Here is a 20,698-nt window from a genome sequence, read left to right on the forward strand (position 1 = left end):
ATCTTTATCGTTTTTGATTTTATATTGAAGTCTTTGATCCATTTTGAGTCAGTTTTTGTGCATGGTGTGAGGTGTGGGTCTTGTTTCAGTTTTTTGCAGATGGATATCCAGTTATGCCAGCACCGTTTGTTAAAGAGACTGTCTTTTCCCCAATCAACAGACTTTGGGCCTTTGTCAAACTTTAGCTACTCATAGGTGGATGAATTTACATCTGGATTCTCAGTTCTGTTCCGTTGGTCTCTGTATCTGTTGTTGTGCCAGTACCAGGCTGTTCTGACTACTGTGGTGGTATAATAGGTTCTAAAATCAGGTAGTGTGAGGCCTCCTATTTTATTCTTCTTCTTGAGTAATGCTTTACTTATCTGGGGCCTCTTCCCTTTCCATATGAAGTTGATTTGTTTCTCCATCTCATTAAAAAATACCATTGGAATTTGAATTGGGATTGCATTGTATCTGTAGATTGCTTTGGGTAGAATTGACATTTTCACAGTGTTGAGTCTTCTATCCATGAGCAAGGTATGTTTTTCCACTCATGCAGGTCTCTTTTGGTTTCTTGCAGTAGTGTCTTGTAGTTCTCTTTGTATAGGTCTTTTACGTCTCTGATTAGATTTATTCCTAAGTATTTTATCTTCTTGGAGGCTGTTGTAAATGGTAGTTGATTTGGTGATTTCGTCTTTGAAGTTCTCTTTGTTGGTGTAGAGGAATCCAACTGATTTTTGTATGTTTATCTTGAATCCTGATACTTTGCTGAAATCTTCTATTAGTTCCAGTAGTTTTCTTGTGGAATCTTTGGGGTTTTCTGTGTATAAGATCATATCATCTGCAAATAGACATACTTTACTTCTTCTTTACCAATTTAGATGCCCTTTATTTCTTTTTCTAGCCTGATTGCTCTGGCTAGGACCTCCAGCACAATGTTGATTAAGAGTGATGATAAAGGGCATCCTTGTCTGGTTCTTCTCAAGGGAAATGCTTTCAGATTCTCTCCATTTAGGATGATGTTGGCTGTTGGCTTAAATGCCGTTAATTATATTGAGGAATTTCCCTTCTCTTCCTAATTTGTTGAGAGTTTTTATCATGAATGGGTGTTGGATTTTGTTAGATGCCTTTTCTGCATCAGTTGTTAAAATCATGTAGTTCTTGTCTTTCGTTTTATTTATGTGACGGATTACATTGATTTTCTAATGTTGAACCACCCGTGCATACCTGGTGTGAATCCCACTTGGTCATTAATTTTTTGATATGTTGTTGAATTCTTTTGGCTAGAATTTTGTTGAGGAGTTTGCATCTATGTTCATGAGGGATATTGGTCTGTAGTTTTCTTTTTTTGTGGTGTCTTTACCTAAATCAGGTCTATTCTGGAGAATGTTCCATGTGCGTTGGGAAAGGAAGTATACTTGGCTGCTGTTGGGTGGAGTGTTCTGTATATGTCTATGAGATCAAGTTGATTGATTGTGGCATTTAGATCTTCCGTGTCTTTGTTGAGCTTCTTTCTGGATGTTCTGTCTGTCACCGTAAGTGGTGTGTTGAAGTCTCCTGCTATTATTGTGGAGCAGTCTGTCTTTCTTTTCAGTGCTGTTAGAGTTTGTTTTATGTATTTTGGAGCCCTCTCATTGGGTGCGTAAATATTTATTATGATTATGTCCTCCTGGTGTATTGACCTTTTAATCATTATATAGTGTCCTTCCTTATCCTTTGTGGTGGATTTTACTTTAAAGTCTATTTTGTCAGAGATTAATATTGCCATTCCTGCTCTTTTTTTAGTGTTGTTTGCTTGATATTTTTTTTTTTCCATCCTTTGAGTTTTAGTTTGTTTGTGTCTTTAAGTCTAAGGTGTGTCTCTTATAGGCAGTGTATAGATGGATCATGGTTTTTTAAATCCATTCTGCCACACTCTGTCTCTTTATTGATGCATTGAGTCCATTTACATTCAGCATAATTATTGATACGTGTAAGTTTAGTGCTGTCATTTTGATGTCTTTTTTTGTGTGTGTCATTGACAGTTTCTTTGTTCCGCTTGATTTTCTGCTCAGAGTTGTTTTTCTTTATGTATTTTCTTTTCATTTTTCTCGTTGTTGATTTTGTATTTGCTGAGTCTTTATGTTTTTCTTGTTTTATTTTGACGTGTAGAATTGTTAGTGTCCTTTGTGGTTACCTAAATATTTACCCCCATTTTTCTAAGTTTAAACCACTCTTTTATTTCTTTATATCGCCTTGGCCTCCTCTCCATATGAAAGATCTATGACTACATTTTTTTGTCCCTCTTTTTTGTTTTGATGTTGTCATCTTTTACATACTGACATCTCTGTTTCCCTATTTACAGTGTTTTGGCTTTGATTCATGTTTGTGCCTTCCCTATCTGGGTTGATGTCAGGTTGCTCTGTCCTATGTTCTAGTCTTGGGTTGTTATCTGATGTTATTGATTTTCTAACCAGACAACTCCCTTTAGTATTTCTTGTGATTTTGGTTTGGTTTTTGCAAATTCCCTAAACTTCTGTTTATCTGGAAATGCCCTAATTTCAGCATCATATTCGAGAGACAGTTTTACTGGGTATATAATGCTTGGCTGACAATTTACTTCCTTCAAGGCTTTATTTATGTCATCCCATTGCCTTCTTGCCTGCATGGTTTCTGCTGAGTAGTCCAAGCTGTCTTATTGACTCTCCTTTGTAAATGACTTTTCGTTTATTCCTGGCTGCTCTTAAAATTCTCTCTTTATCTTTTGGTTTTGGCAAGTTTGATTATAATGTGTCTTGGTGACTTTCTTTTGGGATCTACCTTATTTGAGGTTCAATGAGCATCTTGGATGGATATCTTCTTATCTTTCATGGTATCATCAGGGAAGTTTTCTGTCAACAAATCTTCAACATTTCTGTCTGTATTTTCTGTTATGCCCCCCTGTTCTGGTACTTCAGTCACTTGTAGATTATTCTTCTTGATGAAGTCCCACATAATTCTTAGGGTTTCTTCACTTTTTAAAACTCTTTTATCTGATTTTTCCTCAAATACGTTGGTGTCAAGTGCTTCATCTTCAATCTCAATAATTCTAACTTGCATTGCCTCAATTCTGCTCCTATGACTTTCTATTGAGTTGTCTAATTCTGAATTTTTACTGTTAATCTTCTTGATTTTTGTTTGCTGTCTCTCTGTGGATTCTTACAGCCTGTTAAATTTGTCATTGTGCTCTTCTCTAATCTTAAGTTCCTCTGTTGCTTTGTCAGTCTGTTTCTTGGCTTGTTCTGTGTTTTGCCTGATCTCCTTCCAGATCTCTTGAAGAGTTCTGTATATTAATCTTTTGTATTCTGCCTCCGGTAATTCCAGGAAGTTCTCTTACTCGGAAAGATTTCTTGCTTCTTTGTTTTGGGAGCTTGCTGAAGCCATCATGGTGTGTGTCTTTATGTGATTTGCTACTGACTGTTGTCTCTGAACCATCAGTAAGTTATTATATTTATTTAATGTTTTCTTACTGTGGTCTAGGTTTTTGTTTTGATATGCCCAACAGGCTGCTCGTGTGAGCTGGTTTGATTATTGGTGCCTTTGAAGCTCTAACATCCTGTCACTAGGTGGTTAGATCTGTTACTAGGTATGTGAGCCCAGGAGTCCATTTACTTTTCTTATATGAATTCAGCTCAGGTGTCCAGGTAGTCGGTCACCAAGTATGTGGTGCAGGCTCTCACCTACAGTGCTAGACGGGCAGGGGTGATTGAAATAGTCACAGGTATCTGTCTGCAGTAGGGGGTCATGTGCTTAGCAAGGCAGGGAGCTGACGGCTGCCCCTGGGCGTCTGGGAGGAAAACGTGCCCCTATTCCCTAGAGTGTGTAGGTGGATAGGTTTTGCAGCAGACTATAGGCACCCAATGCTGTTGGCTTTATGGACTGGGAGGCACCACTTATTCTTGGACCCGTCGCAGGTGGCTTGGTGGTGTGGGTGGGGCCACCAGTCTTAAGGTCCCTGATGTGGGTAGGGAAGGACCCTGCTTAATGGGCAGAGCGGTGTCAAATGTCATGAACCTGCCACTCCACCATATAGCTGATACAGTTGAAGTTAGGCTTCAGGTATATACTCTGTTATATTGTGCTAATGAGGGCCTATGCATTTGAAATGGGCCCACATGGGTCTATGCAGGGCGAAAGGCATTCAAAGTCTGTGGCCCCTTATGCCTGTGCCTAGGCAAAGGAGCTGTGCCTGCCCTGAGTTCCTGGCTTAGGGGAACTGGCAGATTGTTTTTTCCTGTCTATTAATTTCCCCTTCCAGGGCTGGGAGAATGGCTCAGGGCACATGATAGGTCCTGCTTCCGGCCCAGGGGATGGCCCAGGGGACATGGCAATAGCTGAAGCCGGCTGGGGACCCCGTGCAGAGCGGGGAGGAGACAGGTAAATGGAAGAGAAGTTCTTCCCAAATGGGATGTTTTTTGATTCGTGTGGTATGTTAGATGTGTGTACTTACATTTCGAGGACTGAATGCTACTTTTCATTGGTTTCGGAGGCTTGAGTAGACTGTCTGCAGCTTGGTGTTTCCCGATGTGGAAAATGCGTCCTGAATGCCACTGCTTGCCTCACTGCACATGCCAGCCGATCCAGCCTGCAGGGTACCAGTTCCCACCGAGTCAGGTCTGGCAGCTCCTTGCTGCTTCTGAATTGTCCATCTCTTCCCCTGCCACTCAGTCTCTGATTCCTCATTTTTGTCTTTGATGTTCAGGGCTCCTAGATTGTCACATATAATCGATTGATTTGTTTTTTTGGGTCTGTGTTGTAAGAAGGACCACAGTAAGTATCTGACTACTCTGTCATATTGGCCCCGCCTCTCCAGATAATTCTTTATAAGAGTGCTATGCTCAAGGCAAACATTTTTCATTAATTGGGCTGAACTGTTGTTTAGTTTAACAATGGTTTCATGGGATAGTTTCAGTTCAAAGTTTAAAGATTATTTCAGGGCATTGTTTTAGGAGGTTCCCTCAGTTCAGTGGATCTAGTAAGTGTGGTTTGCATATGACTTTGAAGTTCTGTGCTTTTCCGCTTTTTTATCAGAAACATCTGTTGGGTCCTTAATGAAAATGTTCAGTAATGGTAGCCAGACACCATCTATTTCTTCAGGTCTCATGGTAATGGAGGTACTTGGATGGGAGAACCAGCCCTTCTTTTTGTTATACCTTCAGATTTAGTAATTGATTATACCTTATCTGTAACCTGATTAACATGAACTGTTCAATAGCTAGAAAAACTAATACATGTACTAAGGAAAAAATAATACTTCATTAGTCTGTTAGCTTTTTTGACATTTAATTTTGCTTGTTTACTTTTTAAAGCTGTTAACAGATTTCTTATGATCATCTGATAAAAACAGTATTTATCTCAAAAAAGAATCACTAGTTTTCTTTGTATTTTGATTTGTGGAAATAATAATATTAGAAAGATCCCACTTAGATCCTTAGTGTATTTTAATTTTTTATTCTGGTGTGATTTTATTCTGTCCATTTCTTTTACAAAACAATGGTGGTTGTAGGAATAAATCTTATCACAATGCTCTTTTCTTGGGTAGTACAAATGGTTAACCAGGTTGGCTGCTAACTGAAAGGATGAAGGTTAGAATCCCTCCGTGTGTCCCTCTGTAAGGACAACTCCTCTGTGTGTCTGCTTGATCTGCCTCCTTGCTGACTGCTCAAGGATCTCACAGTGGCACTTGTCTCCTCTTTCTCCTGGATCATTCTCAGAGTCATAAAACATGCTACATTACCTCCTACCTTAACAAAACAACCTTCTTGGGCCCCTCTTCCCCTACTAACCTCTTTTTCTCTGACTCCCTTTACAGCAAAACTCCTCAAAATAATTCCTCATACTTTCAGTCCCCACTTTTGTCCTCCCTTTTAGGTTTTCATCTTACCACTCTATCAAAGCCACTCTTGCCCTGGTCTCCAGTGACTTCCATGTCGTGAAACCCAGAGGTTATTTCTCAGTCCTCGTCTTACTCGACCTATCTAAAGTAGCTTTCTGCCAGGTTCTTCTTGAAAAGCTTTCTTTGCTCAGCCTCCAGGATACCATTTTCTCTAAGTTCTCATCCTACCTCATTGATAGCCCCTTCTCAGTCTTTTTTCACCTTCCCAGCCTATAAATGTTGATGTGTTGTCCATTTATTCTCAGGAAGTTCTCATCCAGGGTCAAGACTTTAAATGCCACCTCTATCCTAATGACTTAGTCATACTTACCTCTGGCCTGGACCTACCCCTTGAGATCCAGACTTGATTCTAACTACCTATTAAACCTCTTCACGTAGATCCTCAATGGGTCTCTCAAACTTAGGACATATCCAAAACATAGCTTTTGATTCCTCCCCATCCCTAAACCTGCTTGTCACCTAGTCTTTTCCATCTACTTCTGTCTGTGGAGTTGAGTCCGACTCATAGTGTCCCTATATGACAGAGTAGAACTGTCCCATAGGGTTTCCTAGGCTGAAATCTTTATGGGAGTAGCTCACTGGGTCTTTTCTCCCGCTGCACAGCTGGTGGGTTCCTACCGCCAACCTTTCTGTTAGCAGCTGTCTTAGTTATCTAGTGCTACTATAACAGAAATACCACAAGTGGATGGCTTTAATAAACAGTAATTTATTCTCTCACAGTTTAGGAGGCTAGAAGTCCGAATTCAGGGTTCCGTGTCCTAGCCCTTTCCTCACTCGCCCACCATGGACCTGAATAAGCATTGCACCTGTGTAGCGTGCTGCCTTATCTCCAACCACATAGGAAGAGTTGCTCGTCCTCCTGTCCGAATCCCTCCCACCCCCCTCACTGGCTCATTTTTTGCCTCTGTCCTCAATGTCTCCAATTCTTCCAGGCTCTTACCAGTCTTTAAACATGCTCATGTCTTACCCAACTCCAAAAAATAAGCAGAGCTTGCTCTGTGTCCAGCACTTTATCCTAAATTCATTATTTTATGATGGCTATTTCGTAGAATCTACTGATTTTTTTCCCAATAGATAATCGCATATTCGGTTGTTCATTTATTTTTTCATCCATTAAATATTTACTGCTTTCTGAATGTTGGATGCCAGGGATACAGAGATAAATAATAGTTCCTATTGTCAAAGAGGTTACAGAGGAGTGAATATGTCCCAAACATTTCTTCTTAAATGAAAAGAAAAAAGCAAAAACTAGTAGAGTTCAAGGTTTTTCTTTGGAGGGAGAAGTTCACCAGATAATTAGGTGCTTTATCTTTTCATTAAAAACATTTTGCCTTAACATCATTAGTCGTAAGAGAAATGCAAATGAAAACCACAACCACAGTATTCAGAAACTTAACCTAGATGTCCTTCAGCTGGTAAATAAACAGACCAGGGCACATCCTTAGAATACTACTCAGCAATGAAAAGGAGTGGGCTACTGATACACTCAACAACTTGGATGAATTACAGATATATTATGCTGAGTGAAAGAAACCAGGCTTAGAAAGCTACATACTGTATTATATGATTCCATTTATATGACAAATGGAAAAAGCAAAGCTACAGGGATAGAAAACAGACTGGTGGTTGCCAAGAGCTGGGGTGGGGGGGATTGACTACAGAGGAGCACATGGAATTTTTTGAGTGATGGAACTGTATCTTTATTGTGGTGGCAGTTGCTTGACTGTACACATTGGTCAAAACTCATACAACTATATACTAAAAAGGGTGGATTTTACATTTTGTAAATTATACATCATTAATCCTTATTTTTAAAAAAATGGTGAGACAACAGACAAAAAATTTTTTTTGGATATGTGCTATATTCACATGTTTCAAAAAGCCAAACAATATGAAGGACTATGGTGAAAAGTCTCATTCACTCCACCTTTGATCACTGAGTTACGTATGGATCTTGATGTTTCTTTATGCAAGTGTTAGCATGTATGTTCCCATTTTTACCCATTTCTAACGCAGAACACAGCTTACTAATAAAATTTTCTACACCAGTTCTTTTCGCATGAGTACATTGAGGTCTCCTGTGATCTTTTTTAAAGCTACATGTGGCATTCTCTTGTGTGATTGCATATCATTTATTTAACCAATTCTCCATTGATGGACTCAGGTTTTTTTTCAATCTTTCCCCGTTATACACATGCTGCTATAACTTGTGCTATAATGCTTATTTTTGAACCTGCAAATTTGCTCCAGTGGAATTGATAGATTATTAGAGAACAGTTTGAGCACAACATGCATTTTATGTTTGCTTATGTGTGATTTTGCCCCCGAGAAACAGTAAGTGAGCAGAGAAAACTGCAGAATGGAGCTGTATAGGAATACACAAAGTACACACACTCCGACCTCAGACTTCTACTGGCCATCTCATTTCACCCGTGTTATGAGTCACACCCATACGCAACTGGTGTTTAAACTTTCCCTCCGATTTCAGATAACCCTCCTTCCACCACTTCATAGTAAACTCACAAGCTGCAACCTTAATCTAAGGCAAACTGCAGATCCTTTTCAAGGTACAGTGCCATACTTCTTTTGCAGTATTTATGTGTTTCTTAACCATTTAACACAGGTAAAACCGCTGCTGTTTTTATTGGATTCTCGTCTTTTCTTTTAACTGGTCACGACAAAGTTTTTGAGTGTTGTGCCCCTAAGTGTCATTTTCCCACATAAAGCCGTGTGGTTTTTCTTGCTCAATTTTCATAGCACAGTGACTTTTAAAAAATGCTTATGTTGCATTATAGCAGAACTGATTGCATTTTATTTTGTAAGTGTGCAGGTATATCTGTGGAGTAAATTCCCAGAAGTAGGAAGGTTGATTTTTTTTTTTTTTAGGAGTTAAATTTTGAGGGACTGATGTTGTTAACATGTTTTAAATTATATGATTTGTTTAGTTCTTCCTTTTTCATGGAAAAAAAAATGTTACGATGATACAGCTAAAGGGTATTTGCTTTGGGAATAGTCCAGTGTGCTTTGGGGAATAATTCTCCAGCATTTGTGCGAATTCTTGGATGTGTGATGGTCCTAAGAAGGCTCTTTGCATGTTGGTGCAAGGCAGATAGTCCATGGAGGTAGGAGTCACAGGAAAAGGTGGAGAAGTAGATGTCTTGGCCAAAACCATGTGTGTGAAGTTGTGACTTTTTCTTCCTCTAACTTCTGCGAAGCCACCCGAAACAGAAAGAGACAGTAAGGAATTAGTTATCAGAATGGGAAATGTCTCACTGTAAGAGGGCCTGTGGCAGTTCACCAAATGCCGTAAGAATGGTCTTTCAGAAAAAAACAAAGCCCACTGCCCTCTAGTGGATGCTGACACATAGCGTCCCTGTAGGACAAAGTAGAACTGCCCCATGGGGTTTCCAAGGCTATAATCTTTATGCAAGCAGACTGCCACATCTTTCTCCTGCAGAGCTGCTGGTGGATTGAAACTGCTGACCTTTTGGTTAGCTGCCAAACACTTAACCACTGTACCACCAGGGTTCCTTCAAATGGTCTTCAGAGGCAGTTAGATCCTAAAGCGTGGACACTGAGCGTATGACCAGGGCATTTAAAACAAAGTAATTCGGTAAAGAGGAGTTGATGCTTTCTTTCCTAAAAGCTGTGAAGATAAAAGGTTAAAAATTTAGAGAAAGCTTTGGACATCCACCAAATGTTTGTTGTATTTGATATTTTACTCTAAAATTTTACATTTAAATTTTTCAGAACTTATTCACTATTACTTTAAAGAACTCTATCTTAAAATGACTCATAATTGAGTGGGGAAACAGTTTCCTTTTCTGATTTTAGTTAACTATCAAAAATTCACTCAAGGCCCTGGTTCCCTCAGTATCATCTGTCTTAGTCATCTAGTGTTGCTATAACAGAAATACCACAAGTGGATGGCTTTAAAAAAGAGAAGTTTATTCTCTCACAGTCCAGTAGGCTACAAGTTCAAATTCAGGGTGTCAGCTCCAGGGGAAGGCTTCTCTTTTGGCTCTGGAGGAAGGTCCATGTCATCAGTCTTCCCTTGATCTGGGACCTTCTCTGTTCAGGAACCTCAGGTCCAAAGGACGCACTCTGCTCCCAGCACTGCTTTCTTGGTGGTATGAGATTCCCATGTGTCTCTGCTCACTTGTGTCTTTTATATTTCAAAAGAGATTGACTTAAGACCTATCTAATCTTGTAGACCTCATCAGTATAACTGCCGCTAATCCATTTTATTACATTATAGTGATAGAATTTACAACACAGAAGGAAATCACATCAGATTACAAAATGGTACACAGTCATGCAATACTGGGAATCATGACCCAGTCAAGTTGACGAATATTTTGGGGGGACATAATTCAGTCCATGACATCATCTTACTGTACTTTGGACCCAGAAGGAAGTAAGTGGCCCTAAGTTTTGAAAACATAATGGCGATTGACTTTTACTTTCTTAACAATTCTTTCATGTTTGTTTGATTTCTAAAAACTGTTTTCTGTGTTGTAAAGTAGTTGTATGAACTAATGTAATGTTGAGGATATGTTATGAAAAAATTAGGTAAAGTACCTTTAAATAATTTAGTATTATTTAAAATTTAGCCGAGAAGAAGGAAAGTCATCTGTTTTATTGAGTGAACATGCCAGGTTTGATCTGGAAACCAGTGGTGAACCCTCTAATTTTCTTGCCACCAGTGAGTTATGAGACTGCTCCATTGTTGTAGGATTGCACAGTTCGTTTCTACATTTTTTCATAAAAATGATGAAAAGGAAGGATGTCTTACACATTTTCAGCTCTTTTGAAAATAGTAATTATTGATTCAGCTAAAGCTGCTCTTCATTAATTTATTATCTACTGGGGATTTCTTTATTGACATTTCCCTATTAAAATTTTGATTTGATATTAATGTAACTACACAATAACAAGAAATAGAATATTAAACCCTTTACCCTAATAAAAAATCCAATTTGCTTTTCTCTGAAGCCTCTTTCCCTGGGGTGTAGTTAGAAAGATGTATTTTGGTTCTCTGCATCCTTTATGATTATTTGCTATAACTGTGTTGCTTTTAGAAAGATTTCTTGTGTTTTGACTCTTCCAGTTGATCTTAACCCTTTTGTGCTTATGGGTACCTCCAGGGACCAGGTACTTTTCTGCCCCTGAAGGTTTACAAGGAAGCTGCTGCTCCATTGTTAGTGCGTGCTACCGCAAAGCAAGGGCCTTTATGACTGTTTGAAACTGAGGAAACAGGAATGTGCTGCAAATTGCTTTTTTACAGGGTATTGTAGAATGTGTCTGAATTTTTGATAGGAAAAATAGAAATTTTGAAAATTTTTGTTACACATATGTCCCAATACCCAATAAGGACTCTGGAGTTACTTATCAGTTTGAAAAAGGACATGTCTGTCAGGTGATTAATGTGAAAATAAAATTTTTTTTGTATTTATCACTTAGCTTACAATTGCTCTAATATTGCTTATCTTTTTCTACTGCCAAAAATAGTAGTTTTATCTCAGATGAAAATTTATTTTCCACTTCAGGCTTATTTTTCATAAGGGTAAAACCAGATTTTGTTCTATTCACGAGGTTGACAGCTCTTTAATTTCCTTGTGATTTGACATTATTTAATTCCAGACTGCTATGCATGTAATACCCAAATAATTATTTTAATGTTAAGCCACTAATTTTACTTCAGAGTTTCCATATGGGGATGCTTCAAGTTAAATTTGCCTTAGCCTAAATGGAAAACTTTTAAATATGAGAAAAAAAGTTAGGCGTACCTACATTGATTTTTATTTATCTCTTGATAACTTTCTCTCTCATTCTCTTTTTCTCTGTCCCTGTCTGTCTCTTTCTCACCACCCCCGCACCCCCAGCAAATACCCACAAGCGACCTCTTTGAAGTGGTTTCAGACTTCTGTTTTCTGTTTAAAACAAAAGGCCTTCTAGAAGATTCTTCCCTTATGGAATAAATAATCATTAAGGGGAGGAGTTTTTTTTTAATTGTACTTTAGATAAAGTTTTACAGAGCAAATTAGTTTCTCATGAAACAATTAATACATATATTGTTCTGTGACATTGGTTGCCAATCCCTAAGGGGGGAATTTTAAGAAAATGTTTAAAATTAGCCAGAGATTTAATTTAAAATGTAAACACATTGGAGAAGGCGGCATATTCTTTATGGATACAACAAATCAAGTAATGGCTTTATTTGGTATTTCATGAAGTGGTATGTTTTCATATATTATGTGCTTTTTAAAAAAATAACATTACATCTCTTTTGCAAAAAGATTTGTATAATGTTTCTCTTACTGCCAATACCTGAATGTTTGTATTGAATAAAAAACGTAAGTGTTTTTGAGAGGAAAAACCTAGTTTCTTACTCTTACAGTGAAGTTACCTGTCCTCCTGAAATCAGCCCTTTCCTGCTTACCCCAATCCTGCCCTCCGTTTTTATTGCCTTTTTAAAAGAATCTTCTAGTTTTATTATTATCTTGCTAAATGATATTGTTATATAACTTAATCATTAAGAAAGTGTTCATCTTTGAAGTATTCTCTGCATCCTCTTAAGCATCTCTCTTCTCTCCTAATAAAGCAAATGAAGAAGCACCCCTGTCGCCAGTGTGACAAGTCTTTCAGTTCCTCACACAGCCTGTGTCGCCACAACCGAATCAAGCACAAAGGCATTAGGAAAGTGTATACCTGCTCGTAAGTTATAACTTCTAATGTGGGAGACGCAGTGAAACGATGACGTTGGAGCTTCTGGAAGGTTTTTTCACATTTGACCATTTACCTTCGGTTCCTCATCTTCTTCGTAGTTTATAGCCTAGTTTTCTTAATTATATTTTGTTGTTTGGCATGCAATTTTCTGATTGGTTTGTAACACTTAAAAATGATGAAAATAAAAAGAAGCACCCGTTTACGTATGCTGTGTACATTCTTATGTTCTTATTTGTTACCCAGAGGTATGTGTTTCATCACTGAGAATTAGGGGAAGTGATTGATTTGCAGGTGCATGATTGAATGAGATGCTTTTTGGTCCCTACACACACAGTGAGCTGCCAGCATTCTCCTTGGCTGGTTGATTTACTCAGTGGTTCAGAGGAGGCCCTGGTAGGGCTGGGACTTGGATTCAGACCTACGCTGGGCCTTTTGCCCCTTGGCTGTATTCTACCACTTACTGTAGGCTAGCTGTTTTTCAGTGCCTGCTGTTGGCTAAAAGACCAAAGTGGGGAGGGACCAGGACGGCCAACTCAAACCTGTACCACTCAGTGGATGGTCATGAGCCGCTTCTTTGTAGGTGAAGATCAGGACTTGTTTTTATTAGTGACAAATCTTTATCACTACTTATCACTTAGCCAAAACATGAGAACTATGTTACTCCCTAAAATGAGTTGATACAATAATGTTACTTACTTTAAGGCATTCTTCACCAAAGAAAGAGAGCTGAAAAGACACTGAAGATGTGCAGACAGTCTACAGCTTGTGAACATGATAAAAGCAGGGTTAGGTGTATGTTGTGGATCAGGAGAGCCACAAAGGTTGGCCATCAGATTTGTGAGGGTTTATTATGTCTCGGCTAGTTAAGGAAAGTTTTGGGGTAGGTTGTCTTTGCAGACTCTGCTTCCATGAAATTGGAGCTGGAAATGATTTTGGTGAAATGAGAACATTCCATAAATAAAGTCTGTGTTGAGGCCGAATCAAAAGAATCAGAGAATTTAGGCTGCCCTGGGCTCCTCCTAATTGGAATGTATACCCTGGGCTGAGAGGAAGGGGAAAGGACGTCTGGCAGGCATACTCCTTCATCTGGTAGGTTTATTTCCCTGTAAAGTCACTATAAGGCCGTAAGATGTGAGGGTTGTCCCGCTAATACATTGGCAGCAAAAACTCATCACTGGGAGTGTTTGTTCTTTGGTGTTGGTGCTGGCTCCAGCCACTCCTCTGTAGAGGGTCTCTAATGTGAAATCATCAGGGTGTGTGGGACAATCATTATAAAATCCCCAGGAGCCTTTTTGAAGGCAGCAAATTTGGTTCTGAGTAAGACCATGAGATACTTTTCATCCCTCTTCACTGCAGTGGTATTCTTTTTAAAAAAATAATATTTTATTGTGTTTTCAGTGAAGGTTTACATGGCAGTTCAGGTTCCCAGTGAACAGTTTCTGCACAAGTTGTTCAGTGACATTGGTTACATCTTCACAATGCGTGAACATTCTTATTATTTCCGTTGTGGTTGTTCAGTTTCCATTAATCTGGTTTCCCTGACCCCTTACATTTTCATCTTTGTTTTAAACTGATTGTGGACTGTTTGGTCTCATATAGTTGATTTTTTAAAGGAGCACAGTCCTTACAGATGATATTCATTATTTTTTGAGCCAATTTGTTATTTAGCTACAAGGTGACATCGGGTTAGTTTCGGTTCAAGGTTTGAAGAGCATCTCAGGGCAGTAGTCTCAAGGAGTTCTTCATTCTCGGCAAGTCTAGTATGTCTGATTTTTTTTTTTTTTTTTGGTTTAGGAATTTGAGGTTCTGTTCCACGTTTTCCCCCATTATATCAGGGTCCATCTATTGTGGCCCCGATTAGAATGGTCAGTAGCGGTAGCTGGGTACCATCAGTTCTTCTGATCTCAGGGTAGATGAGGCCATGGTTTGGATAGACTATTTGTCCTGTGAACTAATGTCTTTGTTTCTTTGCAGTGGTATTCTTGATGTCTGGCTTATAGCATACATGTTCACCATGGTCATTAACTTCCATGCCTATTTCTGCCTGGTTTATTAAGAAAATGGTAATTCATATTGTCCAAAGGAAAACCACACTCATAATCTATAATATTCTTATTTTTTTGGCATAAGATAAAATAAAAACTTAAAAAAAAATGGACTATGTGGGATATCTGTTCACAGTTCTTTACATTTCAATCTACTGAGTGAACAAATATATTTGAGTGCTGTGATTATAAGCACGCATATTGGTTTGTGCTTTGAGGAAGAATTTGACTGGCCTAGACACTCTGTCTTCTCTTGGTTATGGCAGAGTGGACAGGAATAATTAATGTCAGCATGAGGAGTCCTGGTGGGACTTTCTTCCTTCATATTAAAGGGCCTGTCATGTTGTAAATCCTGGGGGAATACTGTTTAAGTCATTGTAAGGAAGGAAACCTTTTGAAATGCAGTATTTTCCATTTTAAAATTAAAGCCATCTAGAATTAGACGATAAAGTAATACTTTAGGCCAACCCTAGAAAATAAATATTCCTTCTGAACCAAATTAGGCGGGTCCTATAAGAACACAGAAACTGACCGTGTTTTGCGAAAGCTGTAAAACTTTTTTCACAAATTGGAATCTGTGCTTCATAGCATAATTGCTCTTTAGCTTGGGGCCGTTGGTCTTCACGTAGATCATTTTGACCCCTCTGAGTGTACTCCTGGCTGGTGAAGACGCTCTCTGAGCAGTGAGTGTATTCTTCAGCGTGAGGTTATTTTGTCAGCAGGTAGATTATCTCTCTGTCTTTTGCCCACAGGCACTGCCCAGACTCCAGGCGCACCTTTACCAAACGATTGATGCTGGAGAAACACATCCAGCTGATGCATGGGATCAAGGATCCTGACGTAAAAGAGATGACAGAAGCTACCAACGAGGAGGAAACAGAAATGAAAGAGGACACGAAGGTCAAACATTGCAGATATTCTCCTTATAGCCAAATTGTGTTGACTTGCTTTATCCATTCATCGTTTCCATTTAAATATGCTCAGTTACATAGCTTTAAAAAGTCAGACTATGAATAAGGATATAAAATAATCATCTCCCTCAACACCCATTCTGACCCCTCATCTTTGTCCTAAAAGGAAGCCTTTTTTAAGTTTTTTCTGTATCCTTCCAGAAAAAGCTTTAAAGATCTGCTTACAGGTATAAATTTTAAATTTATTTGTTCACTTACAGAGGGAATATATAAGATACATTCTCTTTGATTGCTAGCATATTGGTTGTTATACCAAAAACCAAACCAAACCCATTGCTGTTGAGTTGTTTCCAACTCATAGTGACCCTATAGGATAGAGTAGAACTACCCTGTAGGGTTTCCTAGGCTGTAAATCTTGACAGAAGCAGACGGCCACATCTTTCTCCTATGGAGTGGCTAGTGGGTTCGAACTGCTGACCTTTCGGTTAACAGATGAGCGCTTAACTAACATGCCACCAGGACTCCTTTTGGTGGTTACAGGTATCTGGTAAAAATTATTAAGTGATTCTTTTAACTTCTCTTTGTAGTCATAAAACATAAAATCACATATTTGTGCTTTATTTTTATATCAGTGGACAGTAAACTTTAATCAGACACAAAAAATACATTAACCTGTGTTCAAGTCATTGTGTGTGCCAAGTGCTGTCAGGGAGTCAAAGAAAGCAATAAATAGCTCAGAAACATTTAAGAGACCCTCTTGGAATATACCTGGGTACGACACTGTGCCTTCAAGGAGTTAATCATTGAGTGGGAGCTAACAGAACACAAGTCTGATTACTGAAGCCTTGAAATACAGTCCTTCCCCTCAGATGATCAGGAGGGGCGTTAAAGAGCGTACATGCAAAGGTAGCATCAGTCCACAGCGGTGTATGAGAGAGGCCATGTGAACAGGCAGAAACTACGTGCCGTGGAGTTCGGAGGAGGGAAGTGTCACTTTGGCTTGGGTTTTTGGAGAAGTAAGGGGATTGGATGTAGCAGAATTTAGCAAGCTGAAAAGGAAGGAGGGGGAGGGCATTTCCGATGGGGAAGCAGTGTGAAGGATGTGAGTAGGCAGGGAAGGGCCGCTGTGACCTGGTGAGAGCCATTTCTGGACCAGCATGCTGCCTGTGGCCGCTGGAGAACAGTAGGAGGGGATGGTGAGGTCGTGCGCAGCTTGAAAGCTCTCTGGAATTTAAAAAAAAAAAAAAAAAACCTGTTGCTGTCGAGTGGATTCCAACTCCTAGCGACCCTACAGGACAGAACAGAACTGCCCCAGAGAGTTTCCAAGGAGCGGCTGGTGGATTTGAACTGCTGACCTTTTGGTTAGCAGCCATAGCTCTTAACCACTACACCACCAGAGTTTCCCTCTCTGGAATAGCGGTTTCTATTTCTGGCTCCTGACTGTTTCTATAACTGTAAGAGAGTGTCTTTTGTTGAATCTTAAGATGCCATCAATTATAAGACATATCATTATTTTATGCTGCCAGTTAAACTATGACAGGCCATCAGTTGTAAGAGACATCCCATTTCAGAGATGTTTGAATGTGGAAAAATGAACGCTTGATGAAATGTGCTGTTTTAAATTTTTAAAGGAGCCCCAAAGCGTGGCTTTGCCCATATCATGCCAGTGAAACCTCTTGTCAGGGTGACTGTTGACCCCCCCACCCCACCCCAGGGCTTGAATAGGGGTTTGTGCCTTTGTCCAACTTGACTCCTTAGCAGTATCTGGCAAAATCGCCCACTGCATTTGGAAAATACTGCTCTCAAAAGCCGTGAGTGCACACACTCTGGGTTTTCCTTCTTCTCTGGCTCTTCTTCCTCCACCTGACCTCGAAATGTTGGGGTGACTTCCACTGGCAAAGGCCTCTTTCCTGGTTCACGTCCAGCATCAGAGAGGATGTGGCTTCCGTGGCTCACTTAGAGGGAGGACCAGCTTGCCTAGTGGCACTCAGCAAACCTGTCCTCATGTCTCTAGCTTGAGTGGGATTACATGCCCGTTCTTGAGCCAGCTTTTGTCAAAGGATGATGGGATTATCCTTAGGCCAATCAGAGTCCTTCCTGAAGCTGAAGGTGGAGTCAGTTTAGCTCGCCTGAAGCATTGGGCTGTGTAGGGTAGGATTGGATACCTGAACCAGAGAAAGGTTGTTAGGAAGAAAGGAAGAGGAAAGGTGCTCATGTCCTCACTTCGTCAACTCTCTGTACCAATGTCACCTGTTACACAGGCTGCCCCCGACCACGTGCTGTAACCCAACAATCCCACCCACCTCTCATTGCTTTCCAGCCCATCTACCATGCCCCACTTTGCTTTTCTGTGCCTGACATACCAAAAGGGTGCTAGTTTGTATTTGTTTGCCCTGCTCCATGGGAACATAAATCCCAGGAAGGGGCTTGGGTGTTCACTGCTGGGCCCCACTGGCCAGAGCATGAACTCAGTTCACATTTGTGGAATGAAGGAGAGGTGGATAGATGCCTCCAGTGGGGTGGGAGGCATATAGCCATGAAAAAACCAAGGTCCCGAAGCTTAGTGTGTATGCTTTCACAGCAGCTCTCAAGTCAGGGAGGACTGGTCATTCACCAATAGTCCAGCAGACCGGTTGTCAACTGTGCCCCTTGTTTTGTTTTTCTCCAAGGCCCCCAGTCCAAAGCGGAAGTTGGAAGAACCGGTCTTAGAGTTCAGACCCCCCCGAGGAGCCATCACTCAGCCGCTGAAAAAGCTGAAGATAAATGTCTTCAAGGTTCACAAATGTGCTGTGTGTGGCTTCACCACCGAGAATCTTCTGCAATTCCACGAACACATCCCGCAGCACAAGTCCGATGGCTCCTCCTACCAGTGCCGGGAATGTGGCCTCTGCTACACATCCCACGTCTCCCTGTCCCGGCACCTCTTCATTGTGCACAAGCTGAAGGAGCCTCAGCCAGTGTCCAAGCAGAATGGGGCTGGGGAAGATAGCCAGCAGGAGAACAAGCCCAGCCCTGAGGACGACGCGTCGGACGGCGCAGTGTCCGACAGGAAGTGTAAAGTGTGCGCCAAAACTTTTGAAACGGAAGCTGCCTTAAATACTCACATGCGGACACACGGCATGGCCTTCATCAAATCCAAAAGGATGAGTTCAGCTGAGAAATAGCCACTGACACTCCATTAGGAAAATCTCTGTCCACATTGGAATACAAAAGACATTTTTGTTACAAAAAGTTTGCAGTATAATAGAGTTAACAGTACTGTCTAGGCTGTTGCAATATATTCTCTTTCAATGTTCCTTCTTCACCTCGTCGTATATATCCTGATGATAAGTATTAAAACAGTATTTGAGTTTAAAAGAGTTAGTATATATTTAAATGAATAACTTTTTATACTCTTTGTTACATGTTTGTATCAGTATTTAGTGGAAAATGTTTTCAGTCTTTTTTTTCTGGTTAGAATTTTTTTTTTTTGTACCCGTTTTCTTTAACACAGAGTTCTTAGTCACAGGGGCAGTTCCTGAATTAAAATAAACCATTTTGTAACTTAAGAATTTGAATGGGTTAACTAATTACAGGCTGAAATAATGCCTTTTTTAGTGTTTTTAATTTTTAGAATTCACTACATAAATTGTAGGTGATCGTGGGTCTCAAAAACACTAGGAACTTTTAAGTGTCTTAGCACTACCCTCCGGGTGCCTGCTGTGTGTGAGCGCAGGCAGGTGCACACCTGAGACGCAGCCCCAAACAGGTGCATCATGGGTTTTTCAGGCCATACCACATGGTGTTCAAAGCAGCCTTGCAAGTCCACCGGTGGTGGATGGAAGGTGAGTCCGGAACAGAATGTGGATTTCCTTAATTCTATCTGGAGGAATGAGAAGGAACGGCATTTCTTATAAAGGGAAAAAATAGGGAGCTGGTTGTTTTCTGCGTCAAATTGCAAGGCTGGTTTAAAGAGCCCAAGGAAATACAGTTACGAAAGGGCTGGGCTACTGTAAAAGCTACAAATATGTAGTTAGATTTATATAGTAAGGTTTTTGTCATGTAATTTATTAACTATTACAGAGACATGACTAAGAATATCAAGTATTTCTCTGGCTCTTGACAGGAAAAAAAAAAATCACAGTTGACAACCCTTTGCTGTCTACAGAGTTGGCTTTTCCCGTTCCAGGTGCTACTGCCAAACATCCTGGTACTTAGAGCTGGGATGCACAACTTCAACCACCGACTTATCAATGCAGCAGCTGCAATTGGCCGTTAGCTTAAGCACTGAGCCACCTGGCTTTCGTTCAGTCATTTCAATAAGTATATTTAATGTGCGTAGTTCAGCTTCTTTGAAGTGTGGCGGTACTCTTCTGTCCCTTCCATTTATAGTTCTCTGGGAGAGTTATATTTTTTGTGGGTTTGTTTTTTGTTTTTGCATTTTATATCTTGTATTTATCCCTGAACATGTTTTGTACTTTTTTTTTTTTTTTAAGAAATTCTTTTGTGTATATATAGATACTTGCATGATATACTGTAGTCAGTGTCAGTTCCTCAAAAGGTCTTGCTGCTGTCAGGTGTTGTGCACTACATCCATCATAACTGTATTAAACACATTTCATATGTAAATAAATGCGGGACATTTGGCCCTTGTGCTTCTGTGAGAGAGTTATTGATGGTGGGTCTCTTGACATCTTCTTGAAGTTTAGGAAGTGATTAATCACAGGAACAGGCTACAGGATATTGCAAAATTCTTCCCGCTGAAAAGAATGGGGTATTCTCATTAGCAATCAGCTCTTTTGTCCCTTTCTCATTTGCTCCATCAGTACAAGGGCGTGAATAAGTATTCCTCAACTTGAAATGCAATTGCTGTTACTTGTTATATTTGTATTGCTCTAAGTTGTATCCATAGCACTTTCATATGTTTCTGAATTTGAACCTTGCAATAAACCTGTGTGGTGGGCTGCACAGGTCTGAATACCCTTGTTTCACGGTTGAGGAAGCTGAGCTCAGATTGAGTTCTCTGCCTAAATCCTCATAGCCAGGAAGTGGCTATGAGGATCAGAACCCAGATATTCTTATAAGTCTAGTGCTCGCTCTTATGTGTTCATGTACATATTGACAAATATTCATTTACTCAA

The 20,698-nt window shown here is 39.9% G+C and overlaps 1 protein-coding gene across 7 annotated transcripts in view; it reads left to right on the forward strand.

The window, feature by feature from the left end:
* Positions 1 to 20,211, forward strand: part of ZNF532 (zinc finger protein 532) — a 79,380-nt gene extending 59,169 nt beyond the window's left edge. For 3 of the 7 annotated variants that reach the window (XM_023733999.1, XM_023734001.1, XM_023734003.1), the window contains 3 exons: positions 12,498 to 12,610; positions 15,420 to 15,567; positions 18,248 to 19,312. In XM_023733999.1, the coding sequence (XP_023589767.1) occupies positions 12,498 to 12,610; positions 15,420 to 15,567; positions 18,248 to 18,742 (756 nt within the window). In that variant the 3' untranslated portion in view covers positions 18,743 to 19,312. Of the gene's footprint in view, positions 1 to 12,497; positions 12,611 to 15,419; positions 15,568 to 18,247 lie in introns of all 7 variants that reach the window. The other 4 variants (XM_023733998.1, XM_023734000.1, XM_023733997.1 and 1 more) reach the window with 3 other exon arrangements.
* The last annotated feature ends 487 nt before the right edge of the window (positions 20,212 to 20,698 follow it).

The sequence above is a fragment of the Trichechus manatus genome, unplaced genomic scaffold (assembly GCF_000243295.1).
Source record: "Trichechus manatus latirostris isolate Lorelei unplaced genomic scaffold, TriManLat1.0 scaffold00063, whole genome shotgun sequence".
In the NCBI taxonomy this organism is placed as follows: domain Eukaryota; kingdom Metazoa; phylum Chordata; class Mammalia; order Sirenia; family Trichechidae; genus Trichechus; species Trichechus manatus.